The 26932-nt window shown below is 46.8% G+C and overlaps 1 protein-coding gene and 1 pseudogene across 2 annotated transcripts in view; one reads left to right on the top strand and one right to left on the bottom strand.

The window, feature by feature from the left end:
- ITGB5 (integrin subunit beta 5) overlaps positions 1–24554 on the bottom strand; it is a 117826-nt gene extending 93272 nt beyond the window's left edge. Inside the window, exons 1-3 of one of the 2 annotated variants that reach the window (XM_019738981.3) lie at positions 23981–24554; positions 13295–13380; positions 2678–2882 (exon numbers count right to left, since the gene is read on the bottom strand). In XM_019738981.3, coding sequence (XP_019594540.3) covers positions 2678–2882; positions 13295–13380; positions 23981–24050 — 361 coding nt within the window. In that variant the 5' untranslated portion in view covers positions 24051–24554. Of the gene's footprint in view, positions 1–2677; positions 2883–13294; positions 13381–23980 lie in introns of those variants that run through there. The other variant, XM_088794189.1, reaches the window with a different exon arrangement.
- On the top strand, positions 17761–18337 carry LOC109451051 (large ribosomal subunit protein uL11 pseudogene; annotated as a pseudogene).
- Positions 24555–26932: the final 2378 nt, after the last annotated feature.

The following is a 26932-nucleotide window of genomic DNA, read 5'->3' as shown; positions in this document are numbered from 1 at the left end:
GCTGAACGGCACCCTCCACAACTAAGATTGAAAGTTCAACAACTTGACTTGGAAAAAAGTCCTGGAAGTACATACTGTTCCCCAATAAAGTCCTGTTCCCCTTCCCCAATAAAATCTTTAAAAAAAAAAAAAAAAACAGTTAAGTGAAACCAAACAACAGTTTCTCTGCCACATAGTCATACCTGAATTCTGATTTGAAAAACTAGAATTAAAACGTCTCTGGCTTTGTGTGACCTCTAACTCTTTCCTAAACTAAACCTACCCTAAAGAATAAGAATTTGTCACCATGAAGAGTATTTCTTGGAGAGAATGTCACAGGCTCTGAGAGCAATTATAGATAAAGAGTTCCAAAAATATAAAAACCTCCTTCAGCGATGACCCTGAAACTATAAACTCTTTTGGAGGTGTTAATTTGGGTCCTCGTTTTCAAAGATTATTGAGTGAAAACTATACGCACTTATAAACGCATTATAAGAATGTGAAAAATATGAACACGTTGAAAAAGACAGACTAGTAAAAATGAAAAATAACATTGTGTTAAAGTAGACGACTTTTTCAAGAATTTCCTTTAAGTTAGTTTTATTATGGTAAAAAGGAAGCTATATCATTCACATCAGTTGATAACCACTCGTATCCTACACAGTGTTCCAGTATCTCAATAGTCTACCACAACTCCTGCACCCCTTTCTTCGTCAAAGCCCTTGACCCTGAGCCTGTCTGCACATAAGGAAATGAGTTACTTTCCCCTAGAGGATGTCACCAAACATCTGCCCACACAAAGGCTCAGCTGACTCTCTTCTACCCACTCACACAGCTTTGTACGGGCTCCTTTCCCTCTCTCTCTCAACTTGGTGTCTCACCAAACAAAAAGGCTAAGTATCACTTACAGTGAGATGATTTGTAAAAATAGGTAATCCCAGCATTAATCCCTGGGCCATCCAGTTGTTTGGGCCTCGCTATCCAGCAGGGGCATTTACACCTTCCTCTTGTTCTTTATTTCCAAGACAATTTGACAGGCAAATAAAACATGTCTCAAATATTACGATGTCTCTGAGCTCTTTCTAACAAAGACAAGAAGCATTATCGAGGGCTTCTGGTGTGCAGTGCCATGCTAAAGCCATTTCTGAGACACTGAGAACCTTCCCTCCCCCAGTCAAACTTAGATCTGGCTGATTCCAGAATCTGAACCTCTGGACCTTACTTTTTGAAAATAATAATAATTTTTACTTTTTAAAGTGCATTTATATTTATGAGCTGTTTAAATGTCTAATCACTGTGTTGTTTTGTACACATGAAACTAAGAATAAAATAAATTTTAAAAAAATAAAGTGCATTTATACAAAAAGTCTCATTTAGGCAGCTGACCATGGCTGTGAGGCATGAAGGTGACAAAACCCCTGAGATGCTAACTTGCTTGCCCAGGGCCTCTGAGCTCGGGACAGAGCCATAACGAGGACTCATGATGGACATCCAGACCCATGATGTTCTCGCTGCACCAAGCTGCCCTGAAATCTGAATAAACCATCTACAAACAGTGATTGCCAATGGTGTCGTAGACAATGGGACAGAAGAAAAGGCTGCAAATCAGTGGAATTTGGAAAAAAGCTGCCTTCTCAACAGTGTGATGCTTCCTAATTTAGCCACACGTACATCCATCTTTCAGCATCCAAGGATTCTAATATGTAGAATACAGGATAACGAAAGTGGTGGACGAGAAACAACCACGAGTTCTGCAGTCACCAGACCTGAGATTGAGTCAGACTCACCACTGCTAAGTGGGAGGACTTGAGCAGGTTGCCCCTCGTGTGTACAGTGACATTAGGTACCTTAGGGTCGGTCAAGTATCCAGCACATGGTAAGTGTGCAACGTCTGTTGGTTTCCTTATATTACAACCCTAGGACTCACAGAGGCTCCAGCATCATACAACAAAATACTTCTACTCTAAAAGTTGGTCCCTTCCAAATGCCACCAACTCAAGTGGAATTTGCTGACAGGAGAAAGTACTTTTTCCCGGAAGTAGCACTTTCCCTGAGAAGCTTGCATGAACTACATTCTCTCATAGAAAATAATAATATTACACACAATAGCCAAAAGGTGGACACAATCCAAGTGTCCACTGATGGATGAATGGATAAACAAAATATAGTATATATATACAGCCTGAAAAAGGAAGGAAATTCTGACACATGCTACACCATGGATGAACCTTGAAGACCTTACGCTGAGTGAAATAAGCCAGACACAAAAGGACAAACACTGTATGAGTCCACGTATCTGAGGTACCTAGAGCAATCAAACTCATGGAAACAGAAAGCAGAACGGTGCCTCCCACGGGCTGTGCGAACGAGGGAATGAGGAGCTATCGTTCAATGGTATAGAGTTTTAGTTTGAGAAGATGCAAACAGTTCTGGAAATGGATTGTAGTGATAGCTGTACAACACTGGGAGTGTACTTAATGCCACTGAACTATATACAGTTAAAAATGGTAAATTTTATGTGACATGCATTTTACCACAATTTTAAAAATCACTAAGATACATCCTGTCCATCCACCGGGACCTTGTACTCGGCTTCCTGGAGTCTGACTCATGCCTCGCCATCACCCTCCCCTGGCACCTGCCCTCAGTCTGCCCTGCCTCGTTTTCCACTAACGTGTCCCATCTCAAGGGCACTGACCGGGCCGCAGGTTCACAGCGATCTCCTGTGGTGTCATCTGAATGACGTCTGAGCCCGCAGAGCTGGAGCCCTTGCTGCTGAGAGGCTGGCTCCGTAGGACCTGGGTGCTGCTGGCCGGGCTCTCAAACTCGCCTCCACAGCCGTTTCTGACCAGGTTTGCCCTCAAGTCACACCGGGAGGTGACTGATCGCAGGCTGCCGAAGTCCTAGGCACAGAAACAGAGGAAGAGAGCAGGAGGCCATCAGGGTGTCTCTCCAGAACACCTCAAGTTGAAGAACCATCACCATCTGGTTGAACTTGAACCCTCTATATTCCATACTCATTGTTTGAAAAGGGACAAATGATAGTCCGTATCCCACATGCCTTACCGAATATTAAGAGGATTAACTGAGGGACTGGATATGAAAGCATTTTGTAAACTATCAACGTATAATAAAAATGTTTGGTTTCATGGTTATTTTAATGGTCAAAATGCTCCTTTAAAAAAATGTGTCTGTCGGGGCGGCCAGTTAGCTCACTTGGTTAGAGCACGATGCTCTTAACAACAAGGTTGCTGGTTCGATCCCCGCATGGGCCACTGTGAGCTGCGCCCTCTACAACTAGATTGAAACAACTACTTGACTTGGAGCTGATGGGTCCTGGAAAAACAAACTTAAAAAAAAAAAAGAAAGAAAGAAATGTGTCTGCCTACATAACTAGCAGGAGAAAGTAACTGAAATAGTCCAGGTTGTATAACTGAAAATTTTTGGAAGATACATATATAAGTCATCGAGTAGTCATCACTCAGGCAATCAAGAGTTAACTTTTGAGCTGTTCACACATCTACTTTGCAGGCATCGGACACTGTACATCATTCTGGAGAACAATGTCACAATATACACGTACACTCTGCCTTTTGACCTAGAGATCCACTCTTAGTAATTTACCACAAGAAAATAATCAAAAGAAAAGGGAAACTATAAGAATATATATACTGCAGTGTTATTTAGAACAGCATAATCTTATAAGCTTGTAAACCGAGATCCCTAAATCAAACAAAAAATACAGTATATAACCTCAGTAGATGACACAGGCATTACAAATAATTATGAAGACTAAGTAGAAATTTCAAAACATTCATACTAAGAAAATAATCAGAAACTATAATTGTATCTGCACTGGGATTCAAAAGAAAACCTTTAAGAAGTATTAGGGTAGAGGAACTAAACTGATATTTTTCTTTCTATCTTTATCATTGTTTGAACAATAAAGCCACATTGATAAGAAAAATATTTTTCTTAAGGTGAATTGAGGAGAAAGCTGGGTATCAGGATGACCCAACCTAATGTGAGGCACCAAATGTTTGGGCTGTTAACTTTAAAATAACATACTTTGTTTTAAAATAAGTACTGATCATTTTCCAGCAATGCAATTTTTAAATGGCAAAGCAAACCCAGGATTCTCTCTGAACACCCTTTCACTGGTGGGTGTGAAAACGACGATCCTCGCCTCCAGCTGGTGAAACGCCTGTGCTGTCCTATAATGCTCACAGTGGCTGGCGGTGTCAGGACACTGGTCTCCCTCTGCCCTCTGTAACAGTTTGACAGGAAGCCTCAGATGGGTCAAGTGCCCCTTGACTGCTGTGTGAGAAGCCAGACTGCTGACAGAGGCACAAACATGCAGAGGGAGTCATGCCCCAAAACTAGTCAATGTCTAGATACAAGACCAACAAGGAGAAAGACTTTGTAGTGTTTTTAAATGAGTAAAACCAGATGTGTTGTTCTGGGCCTCTGTGACAGTTTTTTGGGCTTTTTTGTGTTTTTATAACTAAATGGTTTTTTTGTTTGTTTGTTTGTTTGTTTTTTACTTTGTGTACTGAACCCTTGGAGATCTTGCCTGTCAAAACTTCAGGGACTGCACCATAAGTATAAGTGGCTCCACAGACCCTTGTGGAACAAGGTGAGGAACATAGTTATTCTAGCTTAAAATGATTATCCTTGAAATTATGCCAGAACCCGAAGCTAAGGTTTCCAAAACTGGTTCCAAGTGACCGTGTTTGACTCTAGTGTAGCAATTCTAATGAAGAAGTAAAAATAAAGCACAGGGATAGGAGAAAGGGGAATAAACTTCCCGAGGGCCCCACAAGTATCAGTCTGCTGTCTTGAGCTGTCTGAGGCAGAGGTCTAATGAGCTGTCCAGGGCTGGAAGGGCTCTGGGGCTTGCTGCTCGGAGCTTACTTGGCTAGGCAATTTCTGAACTTCTTGCTGACACGCTGGGCCTTGCTGACAGCTCCTTCAATTCTGAAGAGTTGTCCCTGGCCCACTTCTGATTGTCAAGGTGCAGATCCCCACCACCAGGATGGCAAGGAAAGCATCTTCGGTCTCCCCAGAGTGATGGGAACCCCTGACACCCCTCCCATTGGTCTGCAGCTGCTTTCACTCTGGAGTAAACTGGGTCACAGAGCCAATCTACTTCATTCTAAGCAGGAGGCGGTTGCACGGCTTCTCCACAGCCTCAGCCATTTGCTTTCAGGTTGGTCACGGAGAGCATCCCCTGCTTCCTGGACCTGCCTGGTCATTCTGCTCAAAGGGGGTTTTGAGAGACACTACCAGTCCTTGATGGAGGACCTGTACAGGGCTCCCTACTGACCAGGGAAGCTGTATCTGCTGGGATCCTCAGGAGACTTAAAGTCCGGGTCATAAATCCAGACCTGAAGAACTCAGAGACAGCCACATCCGTGCCAATTACAACTTTATCTGTGTAGCTGGTTTCCCCAAGTGCACTTCTTAGAAGTTCTGAGGCTTATTTAATGTCCAGGGAGCAAAGCCCCATTCATTCCCCTCATTGGTAGCAGCTTGCCCTATTTCTCCTTAATACCATCCTTCAAGGTTGTCGTATACCTCAGCTCCAATGTGCACGTCTTCCCTGAAGTCTGCTGCACTGGCAGGAGGACCACGAACTCCTGCCCTGTCACCTAGTTGTCAGCGTGAGAAGTACCACGGACCATCTTAAACCTGTGACTTGCAGGGTGACTTCAGAAGTGCCAATCACGTCAGCAATGTGACGGTTTGGGGAGCCCCCTTCTCAAAAGCTTCAGCTCTAAAAACAGCAAGGGACACCCTATTACGGCATGCGCACCAAATTTAGATTTACTCTTAGTGCCGTTCATCTCTGTCACCAGTTTGCCAAAATCGTACTGCACAGAGTTCCGTTGCTTGCTACCTGGGGCAGGCCCAGTGGTTTTATTGATGTACTCAACAGCCTTTGAGACATCTTTACCTATCTATAAATCTTGTCATTGTTCCAGAGCTTTAGGGCCTCAAAGACACCAGGTGAGCCACCTCTGGGTATGGCAGGTCTGAAGAACATTTTGAGAGTAAGGTTGCTACCTGAACAGTGGGCTCCTCACAAGAGCTGAAGATCCCTCTGGTGTGGGATCTGAAAATAGCCATAATTAATTTTTAGCCATAGGTTTTCATTGTCCAAGAAAAGGACAGAGAATGCTGCAGACCCCAAGGAGTGTTAACCCCACAAGCACAAGAACTTCTCCTATTCCCCTGAGCTCCTTTCAAGGTATTTTAATTTTAAACAAGAACATATGCATATTTAAAGTGAAGGAACCAAAACCATAGAGACCAGGGATATATACTCTGATGGTTATGGGGTTCCAGATACACAAACATTATAGATACAATGTCTCAACACCTACATTTCCAAGCTCCAAATTCAGTGAGTGCGATGCCCCGAATTATACACCCTTGGAGAAAAGGAAGACTCGTGATTGAGAGAATCCTTCTCGCATGAATGACATCCTGACGTCTAACGTGCTAAGGGCCTTCAGATTCCAGAGACCTGACACCCAACCCTCTGCCAGGTATCAGAATACAGCAAGTTCCACGGGGAATACACCTTGGATGTATTGCCTGGTGCCAGCCCCTCACTTCTGTGGGTGAGAAATCAGAAGCCAATATGCCTGAATTCATGCCTAAGTTCACCTGAGAAGTTTAGATCAATCTGGACTCAGCTTCTCAGACCCACATTCAGTGTTCTTTGTATCACCATCTGCCTCCATCTCAGCCAAGGTCATTGCTGAATTCTGCAGCAGGAAACTAACTCTGGGCCCACAGAGTCCATCCCTCTAAATTTAGTACAGTTTACCCTTGAACAACATGGGTTTGAACTGCAGGGGTCCACTTAAACACAGATTATTTTTCAATAAATACTATATAAGGTGTGATCAAACAATACAGTACATGTTTAAATTAAAACAAAATTTATTACATAAAAGACACATTGCCGTTAATTCCCCTCAAAATACTCCCCCTCACTTTGAACACACTTATCCCATCGTTCTTGCCTCTTTCTGAAGCAGTTCTGGAAGTCCTCTTTCATGAGTGTCTTTAGTGGCGCTGTCGTGGCTGCCTCGATGTCCTGAATCATTTTGACTTTGGGGAAGAGCCAGAAGTCACAAGGTGCCAGATCCAGTGAATAAGGTGAATGAGGACACACCATAATGTTTTTATTTGACAGAAATTGCCATATACTAGTAGTGATATGTGACACGGAGTGCTGTCATGATGGAGGATGATTTATGGCACACTGAAAAACACACCTTCTCTCAACAGTAGCTCACATCCGACTGACTGTACCAAACAAATTGAAACTTGTCACACACTGTTATGAAGGTTTGACGTGCCACTTCCTATATTGAAGGTCCCTGCCTTTCCATTGGATGGCACTCGGCAGCAGCATTCACATGTTTTGATCACAACAGAAAGGCTCCATGTCACACATCGCATTTCTGGTACAGCAATTTCTGTAAAATAAAAACGTTATAGTCCTCATCCACCTTATTCACTGTGCGACTTCTGGCTCTTCTCCAAAGTCAAAATGACCATGAAAGGTAAACGTTTTGCATCAATTCAGGACACTGAGGCAGCCACGACAGCGCCACTAAAGACACTTACAAAGAGGACTTCCAGAACTGCTTCAGAAAGTGGCAAGAACGATGGGATAAGTGTGTTTGAAGTGAGGGGGAGTATTTTGAGGGGGATTGATGGAAATATGTCTTTTACTGTAATAATTTTTTTTAATTTAAACATTCACTGTATTTTTTAATCATACCTTGTAAATCTATTTTCTCTTCCTTATGATTTTCCTAACATTTTCTTTTCTCTAGCTTACTTTATTGTAAGAATACAGTATACAATACATACAGCGTACAAAATGTGTGTTAAGCGACTGTTTATATGATCACTACGGCTTCCAGTCAGCAGTAGGGTATTAGTAGTTAAGTTTATGGAGAGTAAAAAGTTATGTGCAGATTTTTGGCATGAGGTTGGCAACCCCAGTGTTGATCAAGGATTAACTGTATTTCCTTGCTGCCCCAAATGCAGAGCTCTTTCTGCCACCGATCAAACTTGGAGGACAAATGCCCTCTTGATGCAGAAAAATGGGTACAGAAGGAGAGGGGTACACTTCATCTCAACACGGAAAAATGGGATGGGCTTCTGATGGGGCACAGCTCAACTGCTTGCTGGTGCTCGGCGCTGGAAGAGGTTTGAGTTTATGAAGGAAGTACCTGCCCATGGTCTCCAGAAACACCATCATCAACTCTCCACAGGACTCATGGAAGGTAAGTGCATGACAGGCAAATGACCAAGAGAAGCAACAGAATGGGAACAGAAACTTGAAACATTTGTTAGGGCTTTTAGTCACTATGTGATAATATAGAAAGAAAAGGGAGGTGTTCCAAATTTAGATCCTTTTAATTTGTTACAACACTGCTGTTTTTACCTAGTCATACCTGCCCCTCTCTACTCCCTCCATCCCACGTCAGCAGAGGACATAATGAGGTGTAGTGTTTGTTGTAACACTGTAACACCGAATCCCTGTACACTTTGTTAAGCACAGTCTCTTCATGCAGGGAAGGCTAGTGCTCCGCTGGCTGTCAGCTCAGTAGTCCCGCATCTCCACCTGCGCCAGTGCATTCAGGTTTGTCTGTCTGTGCCACCCCAGTCACCACCTTATCTGCAGACCACCCTGCCTGCTGTTGCTGAAGGCTAACACTAAAAAGGTGTGGGTGGTTGTTCTGAGGGAAAGACGGAGTTTTGTTTGTTTGAAACTGCAGACCCTGGGAGAAGAGGCACCCAAGCAGGAAAGCAGGCAGACAGGCACAATCCCTGGAATGTAGAGGAAAGAAGCAAACTGGTAAACAGGCAGAGAGCCTGGCAGAGACTGGGCACAGGCAGGAAGCTGGCTGCCCTCTGAGGCTGGCCTTTCTCCTGGGATCCGACGAGGCCAGGCCCTCTGACCTGCCAAGGCTGCAGCCCTGGCTTGGCAGAACTTTTGTGAATTTGGGGCAGGGAGAGGGAGCAGAGAAGGTAGGAGATGCCACCCTAAATCTGTGCACCAGCCACAAGTACCACATGCACTGCCTGCCTAAGGACAGAGAAATCCCTCTGTCAGCTTTTAGTCGGCTCACTTAATGCACTGAACAAATACTTAAGAAGCATTGACAACAGACCAAGATTATTCCTTTCATGACCACAAAGAAATGTTCTCTCAAAGAATCTATATTCTATTGTGAGCTGGACTAAATGCTCTTTTTTTTCAATTTCTTCCCAGCTTAAAGGAAAATATAGGCAATGTCTCCTTTCCTTGCCCTGCCACTATAATTTCACAGAAGGTCCAGTCGGCCCTCTTACTTCCCAACCTCTAATCCATCTCCTTCCACACGTTCCTGCCTCCAGTCCTACTGACCCCTTCGTTCCTTCTTCTCCACATCTACCTCCAAGGCAAAGACCCTTCACCCCAGCCCAGGCTTCCTCAGTCTCCTTCCACGCCTGGCCCTATTGCTACCCATCTAAATGGCACAGACGTCCCCGTTCTCCCTATGGGACTTCAGCTTTCCCAGGACAGCCTTGCCTACCTGGTCCTTCTCCTTCCGGTCTCAGCAGCCTGTACTGCCCACGGCCACATCACATAAAGGTGACTGCCTTTCACGCCCTCCAACCTCCTGTTCCCCCAGCCCTGAGCACAGCCCTGGCCTGCTTTTGCCTCCTCTCCTGCTCCCACCCACCCTGCTTTCTGTCCCGCAGGGAACATGGATCCCTCAGCCCTGCCTACTCCTCCTCAACCACTGTCCTCTTGCAAGGCACACTGGCCTCGCTGCCTCCACCACAAAACCCATCCTCCCTTCCTTCCTGGGCACACAGCTAGATTAAGTGTCCCAGTTCTCGTTGCACTTGGGCACAGTGATGTGACTGGGTTTTATGCAGGAAAATGTGGGTGGAAATAATGGGGGCTGCCCTGAGGCCTTGCCATAAGGGCATCCATGCATATTCTTCCCTGCACATTCCTCTTTACAGCTAGCTGGGTTGTGAAACTTACTATCTTAGAGCAGAGGCAAATTGCCACTTTAAAAAAAAGTGTAGGACAAAAATCGAGAATAATGCCTGAGTTTGTTGCATGTTTTATGCTGTGCAGCTCACACAGCACCCTAAGTGTGTAAGCCGGCCAAGAAGCAGAGGTCAAAACTGGCTAGAATAGCCCAGGGACAGGGGTCACAAAGGACAAGGGACAGGGCATGAGGTGTGCAGCGCAGACAGGTGAGGACAGGCAGCCCCCTACCCATCCTTAGCCCAGAGTCGGGCGAGTCTGGCAGCTCTGGTCTTGAAGCCAGAGGGCAAGTCTGACGCCCCAAGTAAACTGCAGTTAGAAAACAAAGACAAGAGGGCCGGGCTCACAGGGCCTCCCAGCAGAACTGCGTAGAGAGCAGCAGCACGCAGTGAGGCCACTGGCTGACTCAAACCTGATACCTATGGGAGAACACAGGTATGGGAGGACAGACTGACTAGAGAAGGTGGAATTAGGTTACAAGGGGAGTTAAATGTAAAGAGTCCCCACCCCCACCTCAAGTAAAATAAGGAAGTCATTGTGGGATCTAGAGCCGGCGTTGGATGGAATGTGTGCTGGGATGAATCCGTGGTGGGATGCATGCAGCCACCAGTGCCTGCGCTTCAGAATCCACAAGAACACACTGGTTAGGGACCTGGCCCTCCAGGGCCACCTGCTCGGTCCAAGCCCACCTATACACACGGCACACGCTCTTGGCAGATATACACCTCACTTCCAGGATGATGTCCCAGCATATAAGGTCAGGAAGGTATGCAGCCACACGTATTCTGTCTTGCTAAGGGGCAGGGTTGACCAAAGCCATTCCTCAACTCTGCAGACCCAGCTCCCTGAGACACACTCAGGCCCCTGGGGAAAGTTAACTCCCAAAGCGGATGGGACGCTGCATTCCAGTGCAGCATCACAGCAAGTTCCTGAGCCAAGGATGAGGCTCTGTCTAAGCACAGAGGGAGCCCATGGGACAATGATATGCTCCTCCTTCGCTGCCACTGTCAGGACATCAGATTCATGGAGGTGCTAACACAGGAAAGGAAGAAACCTACAGTAGACCATCGATCCCGGTGTCCGGATCTCACTGCCCACATTTCACTAGAATATAATCATCGACGCCAATAGCAGTTTGCTGGATAACTCTCACTCCGTCATTCAGGAGGCTCGGGTAATTAGCAGTCCCATCTCTGCGCCCTCTCTTGCACTGATGTCATTTTATACTCCCAGTAACACTGGAGGGTAGGAACTGTCTTATTCATTTTATATATCAACAAACCAAGAGTAAATCATGGCAAAACTGGGACTTAAACTTTGGTTTTCTAACTCCGTGTCTTTCTAGCAGGCCTCTTTTATCAAATATGAATTCCTGCCGGATTCTTGGTTAGATCTGGGAATCCAAGGTGAATAAGACATACTTTAGGTTTTCAAGAAAATAATGATTTAGTTGGTAAGAGGCATGAAAACAAACGAGCAGACTTATAAGTGCTATTTAAAGAGTAGAGCATGAGGAGACAAGGAAGTGGCATGGCCTGCATATGCAGACGTGCAATAAATAGCCACCCAATGAACTCCTTCAATCAATATTTACTGAGCAACTACTATGTGCCAGGCACCATTGCGAGTTCTGGGGATTACAGCAATGAAGAATACAGATAAAACTCCTGCTCTAACATGCTGGTGAAAAAAACTTAATATTCTCACATCAAATGGACAGATGTACAGATAAATGGATGGATGGATGGATGGATGGATGGATGGATGGATGGATGTGTCTGAGGGAAAAACATGAAAGTCTTCATAGAGTAAATCGGGCTTAAACTGACTCTTGAAAACTGGAAGACAAGGTGTTGCTGAGGGGAAGATGGAGAACACCAGAAGGCTGTCTAGGAGAAAGCGCAGCACAGGGAAACCACGAAGGTGTTCATCAGTCAGGGCTCCCTGGGGATCGTCAGGTAGTCTCCGCTGGCACACGTACTGGGGGCAGGAAAAGGGTGATGGTGGGGAGGCAGGCAGGGGCCATGGAACTTGGATTTGTCCTGCAGGTCCTAGGGAACCAGTGAAAGGTTTTAAAGAACATCCATGACAAAGAAATTAATTAAGCACAAATCAAAGAAGGGTTTACATAGTGGGGAGATTCCTCTCAGAATACTTGTGTCGTAATCTTACTCTACTAGAAGAAATTCTAGCAGTCACAGGTTAGAGGCAGTACAGCCTAGGGGAAAGAGCTCATGCTCAAAGGTCCAAGAAGCCAGACTCAAACCCTAGCGTTGGGACATCATGAGGCCTTGAAACAGTTGCTTTGTCTTTCTGAGCCTCAACTTTTTATCAATAAACCACGTGTATTACCACCCACCTGCCAAAACTGTAGTGAGGATTAAAGATACGACGTAAAAAGTATGTGGCATCTAGTAGAGGGTCCCCACACAATCACTTAGCCATTACAGGCTAAAGACATCCCTAGACCTCTGAGGCTGCATCCCAGCAAAGCAGCCTGGCCTCCTGACGGCACCACACACTCAATTTTAGAGGCTAAGCTAGTTCAAAACGGCAAGTCTGGAGTTTTCCCAAAAAGAATCACAATGGTGCACTAGTGCAAGAAGGGCTTATGTCCCATGGTCCTAACAACAGGTTAGAAAACTGACCCGGGAAGCTTAGAAATTGATCCTTCCCCAGTTAGCCCACCAAGCTTGATATGCGTATTGCTTTAATGACAGCAATCTGCCTATCACCACCCAAGCTTACACTTTTTCCTGCGGGGCTGGAAGAAACAGCAGCCATTCTTTTTAAATAAAATCATTCTCTAAAGGTCAGTTCGTGACACTGACCCTCAAATAAGCCACGTTCAGATGACCAGCATCCATTAACATGCCACCCAGCCAAGGATGTTTGGAATTGTTATGCAACAAACTCACTTCACAAGCTCAGGTCTCTGACTAAATAGCAGAAAACTATACAGAAGCCATGATGGGTTCCCCCACAAAAGGGAAGGAAGGTCTTGGTTCCCTAAAACAGGATTAAAACGTTCAATACTATCTAGAGACCCAGTTTAACTTATGTTATAAAAATGCAGCTTTTCTTTTGTCATTGCCCTGGGGAAAAGAGGAAGAGGCAGCCTGCAGAATCTGCACACATTTTTTTCTGTATCGTCAACTTGTGTGCTGTGGTGTAGCCACGCCCTCCCCGCCCCCACAGCATTCCTGCTCATCTTCCTCCCCTCCCCCACCCACATACCTCTTTGGCGCACCAGGCACATTTCGGGTGGATTAGCAGACATTCTTCACAAGAGGTGGCACTTCCACTAGTGCATATGTTGAGACCTGCAAAGCAAGATAAAGATGCCCCAATTAGTTCACGGCCATAAACCTTCTGGATGAGGCCTCTGAATGGAGTGGGAGGAGGAGTCACTCCTTTTTTTAATAGGGGGCCTCAGTAAGGCTGAAGGGTGCAGGCCCCAGTGCTGACTGCAGGTGAAGGATACCGGCCGACGCTACACTGCAGTGTGTGAAGCACCCACCTAGCATGCACACTTGTGTGACAACTCCCGTTTCTCCTGCTGGGCACCCTTGGATTTCCACCCCCTTCCCTATAATGACAAGTTCTCCCTCACTGAGGGGGAACAAGACCCTTTTATACTTAGCCCAGCCAAAATGACAAAAAGGGGGGGGGGGGACAGTGCGGGGAGAAGAATATATCTGTCTCCTGTAGGCATAAGAAAAAAAATCCTAATCAGGTGCTATCACACCAAACCCTCAATGGACCAAAAGCCAGCACAGCCCTTAAAAAAGAATGTAGCCCAGGAATATAATGCTGGATTAAGAGAAAGAAAATCCATTAATGCAGTATATCTACTAGTAGGTCAAATAAGAAAAAAAAACATATCATCACCTCTGTAGGTAATGCAAATGCATTTGATCAAATTCAAAACCCATTCCAGATTTAAAAAAAAAAAAATCAGGAACTAAGATTAAAAGGAAATTTTTATTGTCGTAAAAGTTACCTATTTCAAACCCAGGTCAGTCCCCCTTCCCGTTAACCTGGGAGGGGTCTCCTGAGTCACGCTCCACTGTGGTGTTGATGTTAATTGAAATCCAATGTTCCCTCTCCTCTCCACACCCCCACCTCCCTAAACCCTCCTCCCCTCCTCCCCTCCTCCCCCACCCTACATCCCCACCCCTCCTACCCACCTCCACCCCACCCAGCCAGCTGCAGAGGTATCCTTGCTGCAACTTATCCCTTTTGTTTCCCTTCCTCTCTGAAACATCAGGACAGATTTCTTTTGACCAAGAGCAGAACTTGTTGGTTTTTCTCTGAATGAAAATGACTGCTTAGTCCTCAGCACAAACAGACTCTGGTCTCTCCTGGCTGTCGCCTAGAGGCACACTGGATAGAAGGAATAAGGAAAACCCAGGGCCACCAGCCCTAGGAAGAAGGACTCAGACCCAGACCGTAAGGGCGGGAAAAAAAGAGTCCAAAAGATGAAAAAGGGAGAGTGGGGGAGAAAATATAGGGAGGTGGAGATCGTTCCCTATCGCCACTAAAACACCATAACAACATCTATTGTAAAGCATCTTGAAACTCTAACATTTCCCTGATTTGCTAGTGTTAACTCCCTGCTTTTCGTTTGTCGCATGCTCCTCAGAATGCCATTCACTGCCAATACCAAGACATCATGGAAATGCTAACGCAAGAAAGGAAGAAACCTACAGTAGACAATTGATTCTGGTGTCTGGATTGGTAAAAACCCACAGAAATTGGGTGACACAGGAAGGTACATTGTATCACCCCAAAGGACACTAGGGAGATAAGAATGGTAGCTGCAATAGCTGGGAGAAGAAACTCGCAGGACCTGAGTTGCTGGGAAAAAAGGAAGGGTGGCTTTGAGGGTAAGAACAATGGTTTCCACCAACCAGAGACCCAAACCCTAAACCCTGGACCCCTCGTGCTCATCACCCTGTTGGGATCCCTGCCTCACACCCACAGAGCTGAGGGACCCAATGCAGGCATTGCTCAGACACCATCTCAAACCTGCTGCAGGACCTCCTGGGTACACCACTGGCCTCAGAACACAATTTCCAGGAGAAACAAACAGGGACCAACCACCATGTATAAACTTCGTTTGAGCAGGAAGAGCCCGTCCTGGGTCCAAACACAGACCAAGAAAGTCTTAGAATCCAGCTCATTGGAAAGTTGAGCCTGCCTGCCTCCTGCCACGTCGTGACTTTTCAATAGGCACTTAAGCCTTTAAAAAAGAAAATGCGTGTAGAAAAAAATTTCAAAATGTCAGTTCCATTTTTTGGTCAAATTCCCTTACCTGTCAGAAACCATTATCTGAGGGGGTAAAATCAAATCTAGAATGAAAGTGACTTTCCTCCTGTTCTCCTCAACCTCCTCAAACAGAAACTCCGCCCTTGTGGCATATCATTTGCTTTGATCTATGAAATCATTTCCACAAAATCACAGAACTACAAAAACATGGAGCTAAAAGTGTTTTAGCTAAAGATGAGCTAGTCAAGTCGCTTCATTTTACAGATGAAAACATGAGAAAAAGAAGGTAAGTGACTTGAATTTTAAGGAGCCCAGTCTACAAGAAAGAGGTCAGAAAAGATGCTAGCCGGCAAGTGCCCACATCCGAAACTTGCCTAGTGGTCTCTGCACCATCTCAGACTCGGGACGTGTGACTAGTGAGTTCCAGAGTCTTCTGGAGATCTCCAACAGGCCTTTGGTCAGCAGGGAACTTGAGGTCAGATGTCTCATTTACATCTCTGCTCCAATCCACATAAATTCACAAACACCACTTTCTGATTGCCAGGGCTTTATCCCTGAGCTCTGGGATCTTGGGTGGGGGGCTCTCCAGGTCAGGGCAATAAGGGCTCCCCAGTTCTGACCCAGATCAGACTGGGCTCTGGTCTTCTGCTTAGCCAGCCTAAAAGACCTTGGCCATAACACTGAAGAGGCTCAAAGGATATGACAGACATCTGGTAAGAAAACATGCTGAACTGTAAAATATTTGTCATACTGCATTGCTAGTTATTTTTACTTTATTATTGCACATTCTATGCTCAAAATGATTCCTCTAGAATTAGGTTGCTGTTGGGACAAGTTCAAATTCAAGAAAACCTGCACACTAAGCAAGCCAAGCACCAGACTAGGGGATGCTAGAAACACAGAGATGAATGATCCAGGCCTTTTTCCCGGGAGCCCACAGCCTGCCAGGTACCAGGTAGCAGGCTGATACACCAGGAACTGACACAGGCTTGTGCGCGGACGTGTCCGGGAGCCAGATATTCCCTTTGGCATCTCTCCTCTCTCCACCTATGAATATTTCAGAGAGTTTGGATTTGGCTGGATGAGTCACTCGGCACCAAAGCATTTTGAAAGGAAGGAAGCGATGAATAAAAAGCTAAACAACTGGAGTTCACAAATGTCAGAGTGTCGTGTCTAGGTCACGGAAATAGGGGCTCGCAGCCCAAACAACGGCCACATCTTTTCTTAGTTGCTGTTTGCATAGTGACTATTCCCAACTCGACTCCAACTGCCTGCAGCCTTTCACGTCTCTGCAGCCGGGGGTTTACTGCAAGCCATAATCTAAAAATATGCTCTCCTTCCGAAACTCATTGACTCACCCCTCTCTTTCATCAATCATATGCAGGCAGCCATCATGTCTGGCCGATCATTCCTTCAAGATGTATGAAATGTTTCCCCCAGTCCAACCCCTCCTGCCTGCTCCCTCCAGCCCCACGCAATCCAAGCCAGGCGCTCCGCACATTCCTGCAGCAGTCTCTCGTGGCTCACCTCCCTCCATTCAGCCTCTCCACACTCCTGTCCACCCCACATCTCAGGGTCACACAACACCTACTGAAGCACAAATCCAGCAGTTGGAATTTCCCAATCTACAACATTCAGCTAACCGAAGTGAGTGGTAAGCTGGAATGGCCCTACTGGCAGGGGGAGAGAGATGTGACGCTAGTCAGTGGGGATGGTGGGAAAAGCATAACGAATATATACGGTACACCCACCTTAGAAAGCCATGGGTGAGCGGACACCCACCCATGAATAGTAACGGAGCATGATATTTGGAACAGTTAATGTCTGTGCCATCACCTTCGTGATATAAGTACAAAGTCAGGCTAGAGAAATGCAGTCCTGAATTATATTTTAGTCATTGTTTTCAAGACAACAGGAAATGAAAACATTTCATTATTCTTGTTTAAAAATGAAAAAAAGGAGGTGGCCGCATGGCTTGGTTGGTTGGAGCGCGAGCTCTGAACGGCGGGGTTGCCGGTTCGATTCCACGGCTGGATTGAAGGACAACAACTTGGAGCTGATGGGCCCTGGAGAGACACACTGTTCCCCAATATTCCCCAATAAAATTTATTTTTTTTAAAAAATGAAAAAAAGGCAGTAAGGTTCTAGAGTGCTTCTCCCCATGACCCGAACCACACCTGCCACATTTGTCACACAATAGATAAATTGTTTCCAGTACAGAATCTAGCAACTAAATAGTCATTGGTCTGAAGATGTTCCCATGAAATGGAAATACACCCTAGGAAGGCTCTATCTCAGTCGTTCACATCTTAGATTGCTTTTCTGAATATCAGATGTCTACAGAATACTCAACAATGTCAGCGTTACAGATATGACTTGTTTTTTAAAACATCAATTCATATAATGGAAGAGTACAAAGCTTTTTAAAAAGAATGTATACTTTTTTGGCTTTCGGTTCAGAGGAGGCTTCGTGCCACTTTCTGCCAACGTCCCAAGTCCCAGTTCATCCTGCACCAGCCGCCTCCACCAAGCTGCCGAAGTTCAACCCCAACGAGATCAAAGTCATCTACCTGAGGTGCAGCGGGGGGAAGTCGGTGCCACATCTGCCCTGGCCCCCCAAGATCAACCCCCTGGGTCTGTCTTCAAAAAAGGTTGGTGATGACATCGCTAAAGCAACCGGTGATTGGAAGGGTCTGAGGATGACGGTGAAACTGACCATCCAGAACAGACAGGCCCAGACTGAGATGCCACCGTCTGCCTCCGCCCCGATCATCAAAGCCCTCAAAGAACCACCAACAGACAGACAGAAGCACAAACATTAAACAGAGTAGAAATATCACTTTTGATGAGATTGTCAACATTACCCGACAGATGCGGCACCGATCTTTAGCCAGAGAACTTGCTGGAAGCATGAAAGAGATCTTGGGGACTGCCCAGTCTGTGGGCTGCCACCCTCACGACAGCATAGATGGCACCAACAGTGGTGCAGTGGAATGCTCTAGTAGTTAAGAATTACAAAGGAAAACATTTCAATTAAAGATAATTTGGCAACCAGTGGGGGACCAAAAAAAAAGAATGTACATGTTCCCTGTATACTGATATGAAGTGCAACCTGATACATTGCTAAATTAAAAATGAAAATAAAAAACAATATGTAGAACAGTGTGTTCAGTGCTGCCTTGCAATACAAATGGGGGAGGGGCATTTGTAATATGTGTATAGAAAACACGCTGCTACGTAAGCAAACCTAACAGGGATAATCAATGCAGGGAGGAAGGTCAGGGCTGAGGGGGCGACAAGAATGGATGAGATTTCTCACTGCATACTTGGAATGCTTTTTAAAAATTATATGAATATATTACCTATTTAAAAATTAATTTTTAAAAAGCCAATTGATTACATCTATAGTCTTCCTCCACAAACCCATAACTCCAAGCTAATCATGAGGAAAAGCATCAGACAAACTCCAGCAGACGGGCAGTCTACAAAATAGCTCCTCAAAACTGTCAAGGTCATCAAAAACAAAGAAAGACTGAGAAAGTGTCACAGCCAAGAGAGCCTAAGGACACATGACAACTCAGTGTAATATGGTATCCTGGATGGGATCCTAGAACAGAAAAAGGACATTAGGTAAAAACTAAGGCAATCTGAATAAAGCATAACCTTTAGTTAATAATACTATTAATTGTAACCATACTAACAAAAGATGTTTATAGGCAAAACTGGAAGTGAGCATATGGAAAGTAGGTATATGGGCTGCTTTCCTCTCAATTTTCCTGTAAATCTAAAATCATTTTACATTTTTTAAAAGTTGAAGTTTGGTTTTTTGTTTGTTTGTTTGGTTTAATGCCATTGAAACCATGGAGAAGGTGGGGTGGGGGGAAATCAACTGAGTATCAATCATTATGGTTGTATCAGGGACCTAAAGGTAAGACCTGGGCAAGTCACTGCGTAGCAGGTGAGGCAGACCCCCTCCAGCCCCGGTTTCACTAACAGAATCCACTGTGAGCCAAGGGAAGGAGATGCCAATTCCAGTCCACCCGAGGGATGCTGAGAAGCCTTCATAGAGGAGGGGACATTTGGGCTGGAATTCTAGGATGAGGAGAGGATACCCTGGGCATGAAAGACCCAAGTACGTGTTATGTCACTCATTGGCTACATGACCTTGGGCAAGTCACTTAACCTTTCAGCCTCAGCACCCTCATGTAAACATCTCAGGAGGTAGACTAAATGGCCTCTATCATAGACTCCATCTCAAAAAACTCTTGACACATTCAAGTAGGTTCTCTCTCCCAGAATGTTTCTTCCTCATAAGCTACCCACACAGACCCTGAACTCAGAGCTAGCTGTAGACAGCAACAAGGAGGTGAGGATGGGACAAGCCCTGCCACACACACACACACACACACACACACACACACACACTATCAAGACTCATGTTCATCTATTCATTCAACAAATATGATTTAGACACTGTCCTAGGCACAGAGGATACAGAGATGAATAAAAACTGACAAACTCCCCACCTCAGGGAGACCTCATTCAGGGAGAAGGGCAGTAAACAAGGTAAGTACATAGGATGGTGATGAGTGCTAAGGAGAAAAATCAAGGCAGGAAAGGAGATATAGGAAGAAGGCAGGGCAGGAGGTTGCAGCTTTAGTTGGGAGTGCCCGGGGAACACTTGGCTGAGTAGGAAAGAACTGAAGAATGGCAGTGGTGGAGGAAGTCGGACATCTGGGAAGAGGGAAAGGCACAACCGTTCCCGTCCAGGCAGAGGGAAGCGCCTGCAGCGGAAGCATGGATGGCATGCTAGAAACAGCGAGGGAGGACGAGGCTCTTCTCCTATGGCTGGAGTGAAGTGTGTGAGGGGAAGTAAGAAAAATAAAGTCAGGGAAACTGGAGGACGAGGGGAGGGAGAGTTCACGGAGAACCTGGCAGGCCACTGTGAGGACTTCTGGAAGCAACTGGAGGGTTTTAAGCAGAGTGACATGATCTGATTTGAGTTTTAACAGGATCACTCTGAGTGAGAGTCAAGAATAACTAAAGGGACTAGTAGAGAATAACTAAAGGTCCCATGTCTACAAAAGACAAGCAACCATCGCTGAAAAACTCTAGGGGGGTTGGGGAGGGAATCCAGTAAGGAGAGGGCAGGCCACACTACAGCCCCCCTCCAACCATCGGCCATTGGCTACCGGGGCGGGGGGATGTCAAGGCCTGTCTTGAAGCAAACTTTTCACTGTGCAGCCCAGGAATCAAACCCTGCATTCAACAAAAGCAAGAAGAAGCCTCACAATCAAATGGGCACCTATAAGTAGTGTTCCTTTACATTTATAAAAGCCATTAACCCCATTCCAACTGAAAAGAAAGAACACAAACCATAGCTGTGGCCTCCAAAGCCCTCAGCCCCAGTCAAATGAAAATACCTGTGAAAAGAGGCCCCACCCCCTTATAACCCAGTTACACACCGCCCTGTGAGAAGACACTATTACTTAAATACTGTGTAATTATCCCACATTGCCGATATCGTTAAAACTTCTAAGAATATTTCTGTGAATCAGCTGAAGAAGAAAAAGTAGTTACCAGGGCAGACAGGCACAAAGGGCCTCTTGCCAACTACTTAGATATTTTAATTCTCCGTTGCCTCAGTAGCTAAATAAGCATGGAGAACAAGCAGGAGAGGAATACTAATTAGAGCTAATTAGACCCTGCCCTCTTCTGCCTCAATCCCCTTTAATAAAAAGCCCCCTAATTCAAGGATGATGGAGCTAAAGTGTAAATACCTAAGGAAAACAGCCATCCACAAACCAAGCCCCCGGGTTTGCATTTCATTGTCCTGTCATTGCTAAACCTATGCCTGCTTACCTGAAGACAGATGCCAACCCAACCCACAGCCCACGTCCAACCGTCCCAACAATGAGATGGCATGGGGAGAGTCTACCAACAGGAGTCCACAAAATAAACTAAAGGGCTCTCTTAGGACTCAGAGCAATCTAATTTGCAGGGCATCGCTAAAAGAACAGTAAAAGAAATAATAAACTATGATAGCAAACATGACTCCAGCCCTACAGGAGGATCAATATTGGGCTCCCCCCTCCTTAGAGAGCAAAGGCCTCACCCCAGAGAAACCCCACCCTGGTTCTGTGGGAAGACCAGTGTTAGGGTCCTGTTGTAAGGCTCTTGGCCATGGTATAAGAAGAGCGGGAGATAACTTTGGGATGTGGGATTTGTCAGCCTGCCAGGGACTTGTTTGAAATGAGCCCCCTTAAATTAAAAGTCTGTTTCCTGCTGGATTCAGCCCCGGGATGAAAGTGTGGAGATAGCAACAGACTGGCAGCTTGGCTAATGGTGTGGGAACACCCAGGCAGGGTAGCCTTGCAGGTCCACCTCTTTCACAACATAGTAAAGGTGTTTCTTTCAAATCATGTTCCTAGTGGCAAGACAGAAACAAACTCTGGAGAAAGGACTTGCAGGAATTCAAGGAAAAAAGAGAAAAGAGAACAAAAACTGTTTCAAACTATGTTGGAAGGTGGCTGAGCACCACTGGGAAACTAGGAGAACTCACACAGTTGTAAATCCCTTCTAATCTTGAGAAGCTCCAGATTATAAGAGGGAGGTGACCAGATATGAAGGCCAATGAGGGGCTTGTTCTATCACCGTTTTGCTGATCCATTGCGGGGGAGGGAGGCTGATGGAGCTCTCAAGCAATGTCAGAATGAAAGGGAACCCTGAAGGAGTTGGAAATATATCACCGGCTCAAAGCTTTTTCCCTACCTAGGTTGTGTCATGTAGGACAAAGGGAACTGGGCCAGAAAGCCTCCTTGTCAGGGAAATGGAGAATGGGCAAATCACTTCACCCTCTTGGGCCCACCCAAAAAATGGAGATCATTGTGAAGATGTATATGAACTCTAAAAAACAGAAATCACCATGTAAATGGAAGCTGTCTTGAAAAAATTCTCTGCAACTGGAAATATTTGAGTATTAGAATCACAGAATGTCAAGCTGTAATAGAACTTAAAAGTCATCTCCTTTAGCAGTTCCTAATTTTTGGATTTCACAGAAAATTAAGAACAGAACAAAACAAACAGAAAAGGGGGAAATTTACATAAGAATTGCCAGATTTTTATTTTGTCAAAAATGAAAAACTACACCCCTATTACCACTTTAAATCATTAAAAGAAAACAAGTTTCTCATTAAAAGTAAAAAAGATCATTTCAAATGAGTCCTTGTGAGGCAGGGGACTGGTTGGCAAAGACACACTCCTATGTGTGACATAGGCTACATCTTCTTTCTCTCTGCGTCTCCCTGACCGGCACTGGTTGGCAGATGGGTGTTTGGAAACCACTGCTCTATTCCAAGTTCTGGAGTGATTAGTTTCCCATAAAAGAAACCTAGCTACAGTATTAAGTTTGAATTAGGGCCTGCAGGAAGTTTTTTGTTTGCCCAGACCCCTCCTCCACTCTCAGACATAAACCTCCACTGCCTTCATGTAAATGAGACTCCCGTGGAGGGGGCAGTCCTGCCCTCCCTCCGAAGCCAGGCACTTGGCTCACAACAGCAACCAAGTACTGTGGGCTCGAAAGTGAATGGAGCACCCCAATACACAATTATTTCCTACGGGGGAAAAATAAGTTTGGGACTCCCTACGTTTTGGGGTTTTTTTTTTTTCTCTCTTTTTTTTTTTTTTTTTTGGAGGGAGTGGAGGTAGCTCATCTGCCTGGCAGCCCCAAAGTCAAAAAGAGCATCCTTCCTCTGGGGCCTCCTACCTGCCACATCCAGCCCTCCCCTAACTCCGAAAACTTAAAGCAGGTAAAAGGCTCCTCACAAAGCGGCCAGCCCATGGTGGTCATGGCAGTGTCGCGCTAATGCAATCAATTGCACACCACTCCCTGCCCTCCGCTCCAGAATCCTCCAGACTTAGGGGAATGTGCAGCACAGAATGTTTGTAAATTGCGGGATAAAGCCAGGCAGAAGGCATCAGATCGGGAAGTTCCAGGTGGGGCTGTGGTTTGGGACGTGGGTCTCCCCTCGGGTTTGCGGTGACTTGGGGGAGAAAGAAGGGGGATTACATCTTTAAGTAAGGCTGGGAGCAGTGAAACTCTAGGATTCGCTATGGGGCCCCGAGCATCCGCAGATCCAGGAGACGAACCCTCCGGGGTAGCGGTGGCCCCCAGCCTGGGCTCCAGCGAACACTCCAGGTCTCGCATCTCCAACTGCCCTTCGCCGCCCAGAACCGGGGCACCCGCAGCATCACACGGCGCCTCCCAGAAGGCCGCCGGCCCCAGACCAGCCACAAGGGCCGCTTTGTGCCAAGGCGTGCAGAGCCCCGGCCCCAACGCAGGGCGGGCGGCGGCCCTCCCCGCTCCCTGGGCGCGGGCGTACCCCGGCTGGGTCAGCAGACGGACAAGGCTGTTTACACTGGAAGGAAGGCTCCTCCTCAGCCCGGGAGGGGATCGGCTGCGGACTACAGCCGCGCGGGGCTGCGGGCGGGGTGGCGCATGCAGTTCGGAAGCGCCTCACCGGGCCGAACCCCGACGGCTCGCCCTCCTGGGAGTGCTCCGAAGAGTCTTTCCGCGCTCAGACACCGCCGCCCGCCCCGGCCCATCCAAGTCGCGACAAAGTTTCTTTCTGCACCGAGGGCGGCGCAGCTTACCTGGGAGTCTGGGCACAAGCGCGCAGAGCCCGAAGAGGCAGGCGTACAGGGGCGCCGGGGCTGGCGGCATGGTGGGGGCGCCCGGCCTCAGCGGCCGCGCCGACCACAAACTGTGCGGGAACGTGCGTCCCAAGCTGGAGCGCGGGGGCCGAGGGCCGGGGGCTGCAGCCGCATGCCCCGCGCGCAGCCGGGGCTCACAGCGCCCTGGGGCGGGCAGGAGGCGGTGGCGGCTGCGCTGGCCCGCGCCCTGCCGCCACCATCCCTCCGGCAGCGCTCGCAACTCAGTCCAGGGGCCGCCGCTGCCTTGGCTCGCCGGCCGGGACGCCTGGAGTGTCGCCGCTAGGGACGGCCCGGGCGGGCAGCTCTGGCAGGGGAGGGGCTGGCTCCGCTCTACGGCCGCAACTTAGACTCCGGGAGGCGCCCCGCTCTGAGGCTCCCCCGCGCGCCGGCACACTCTGCCCTTCGCCTCCGCCCCTTCCCTTCCTCCCTCCGGCTCGCCAGGCTCCACTTTCCTCCCCTCCTTCCTCCTTCTCTTCTCTCCCCTTCCAGGCCCCCGCCCGGCTGCCACACGGTCAGTTTACGGCGAGGCGGGGCGGGGCGGGGCGAGCTCCGGGCCGGGCCAGCTCCGCCTTGCGCCGGGACCAGTCCGGGACAAGAGGCGGAGGGCGCCCAGGTGGAAGTCTCTTCCCGCGCGCACTTGGGGCCGGGGTTCGAAATCGATGGGTAGGGTCTGGCTGGGCTTTCACAGCAGCTGGGAGGTACAGGAAGGGGGCGGGGCACGCTCCACCAGGGGTTACTTTAGGTGGCTAGACTTCTGGAGAGAGCGGGCACATTGGGATCTTGCCACGGCCGTCTCGTCCTCCCAAAGCCGAGCCTGCAGCCAGGCGCTTGCGGGAGGAAGGAAGGAGGCGACGCGGTTGATGGGGAAGGGAAGACACGTGGGGCGTGGAGCCCACTTTTCTCTCATTAACGTTTTGCCCCTTTTGGAGGATTCCAGACTGGACAATGTGCCGCTGTTCTTCCTTCTCCTTGTTTTGATACACTGGCGGATTCCGTGAAAGCAAACTGATAAACTCAAAGACAGGCTTTCACCTTATCGTTTACATTAAACTGATAAACTCAAAAATAGATGCTTAGGTTTTTACGGTATCGTTTACACCTGAGCTGGTGCTGAACTTGCGTGTACGGGGTGGGGATGGGGAGCTTGGGGAGCTACTAACAGCGCACAGGAAGGACCAGGTGGGCTTGAGCTGGGATGATGAATGACTTAAGACCGGTAAGGTTTAGGGGCAGCCGGATAGCATGTTGGTTAGAGCGCGAGCTCTCAACAACAAGGTTGCCCGTTCAATTCCCGCATGGGATGGTGGGCTGTGCCCCCTGCAACTAAAGGTTGAAAAACCGCGACTGGACTTAGAGTTGAGCTGCGCCCTCTGCAACTAGATTGAAGGACAACGACTTGGAGCTGATGGGCCCTGGAGAAACACATTGTCCTCTAATATTCCCCAACTGGGGGAAAAAAAAAAAAAAGACTGGTAAGGTTTATAGGCAAATAGAAGGAGGTATCATTAGGTTGGTGCAAAAGTAATTGCGGTGTGAAAGGTTAAAAATAATTGCAAAAACCGCCATTACTTTTGCACCAACCTAATAACGGTCATAGGATGCCTAACACACAGAGCACAAGGCTAGCCAGGCACTGGCTGAATTTGAATGCTGGTTCTGCTACTTTCTTTCATCTTACGCAAGTAAATGAACTGTTTTGTGCTTCAATTTTACTATCTGTAATTTGTACCAATAAAAGTATGTACATTTAAAAAAAGAAGTCATGTTTATCCCCATTGTCCAGTAAAATTGGTGCTGCAGAGGCTGCCCCAGGTTTATCTTGTGTCTTTCTGCCTCTCAGGGTAGTAGAGTACTACACTTGGGCTACTCTTACCCAACCTTGAGAAGCAATGATTATAAATAATTGAAAGCCAGTGAAAGTTTGAACTGGGAGGTGGCATGTGCCAAGTGGTGATTTTAAAAGACTTGTCAAGCAGGTTGTAAAAAATGGATTAGATAGAAGAAAGTTAAGTCTCAGAAACTGGGTAAATACTGCATTGAGTACAATCGTTAACCTGCATTTATGAAGCATCCTATAAGTTTAGGCCCTGTGGTATCTGACCTTCTGTGCATCACCTTTCCATGCCAACATAGTGCTTCACTGTTCTGAACCAACACACGCCCTTATTTACCTGGACTGCACCTGGAAGGTGCTACAATCAAATCTACCCCGGTCCTGTCCCACCTGGTGGTTCCCAACCTGCCCAGACCTGCCAGGAGCCACTAATTCCCAAGTGATGACAACATTCTTCTATGCTCTACAATTTTAGAACTGGTTTGGAGATGCCTTTTCTAATTCCCCTGAAGCTTTTGCTTTCTTGTTTGCAGCTCTTTTCCTACCCAAGAACCCTTCATTCCTTTTATTAAGCTGGGGGGTAGAAATGCCCTTCAAATGCTTTGATTTCCTCTAATCAGCAAAGTCAGGGTGCACGGCTATCCTCCCTCAGGAGGGAGACAAGGCAATACTTCCCACAGTCACTGGAACAGTTTTCTTGGGAACATCCCATTTCTGATCGTTGTTGAACTTTTGGGCCCTACGGAAGCTGCTGGTTGGATTAGGTTTGACTCTCAAGGTTTGAGCACGAACAACCCAGAGAAATTTTGTGTTTCTTATTAGTTTAAAAATAAGATTAGTTTCTCAAAAAGTTAAACGTAGAATTACCATATGATCCAGCAACTCCAGTTCTGGTGCATACCCAAAAGAACTGAAAGCAAGGACTTAGCTATTTGTATACCCATGTTCAAAATAGCTTTATTCGCCATTGCCAAAAGGTGGAAACAATATAAATGTCCATCAACAGATGAATGTATAAACAAATTGTAGTACCTACAGACAATGGACTATTATTTTTC

The sequence above is a fragment of the Rhinolophus sinicus genome, chromosome 17 (genome assembly GCF_057876585.1).
Source record: "Rhinolophus sinicus isolate RSI-liver-muscle chromosome 17, RSI-T2T, whole genome shotgun sequence".
Lineage (NCBI taxonomy): Eukaryota > Metazoa > Chordata > Mammalia > Chiroptera > Rhinolophidae > Rhinolophus > Rhinolophus sinicus.
This window is presented reverse-complemented; position numbering and strand designations above follow the sequence as displayed.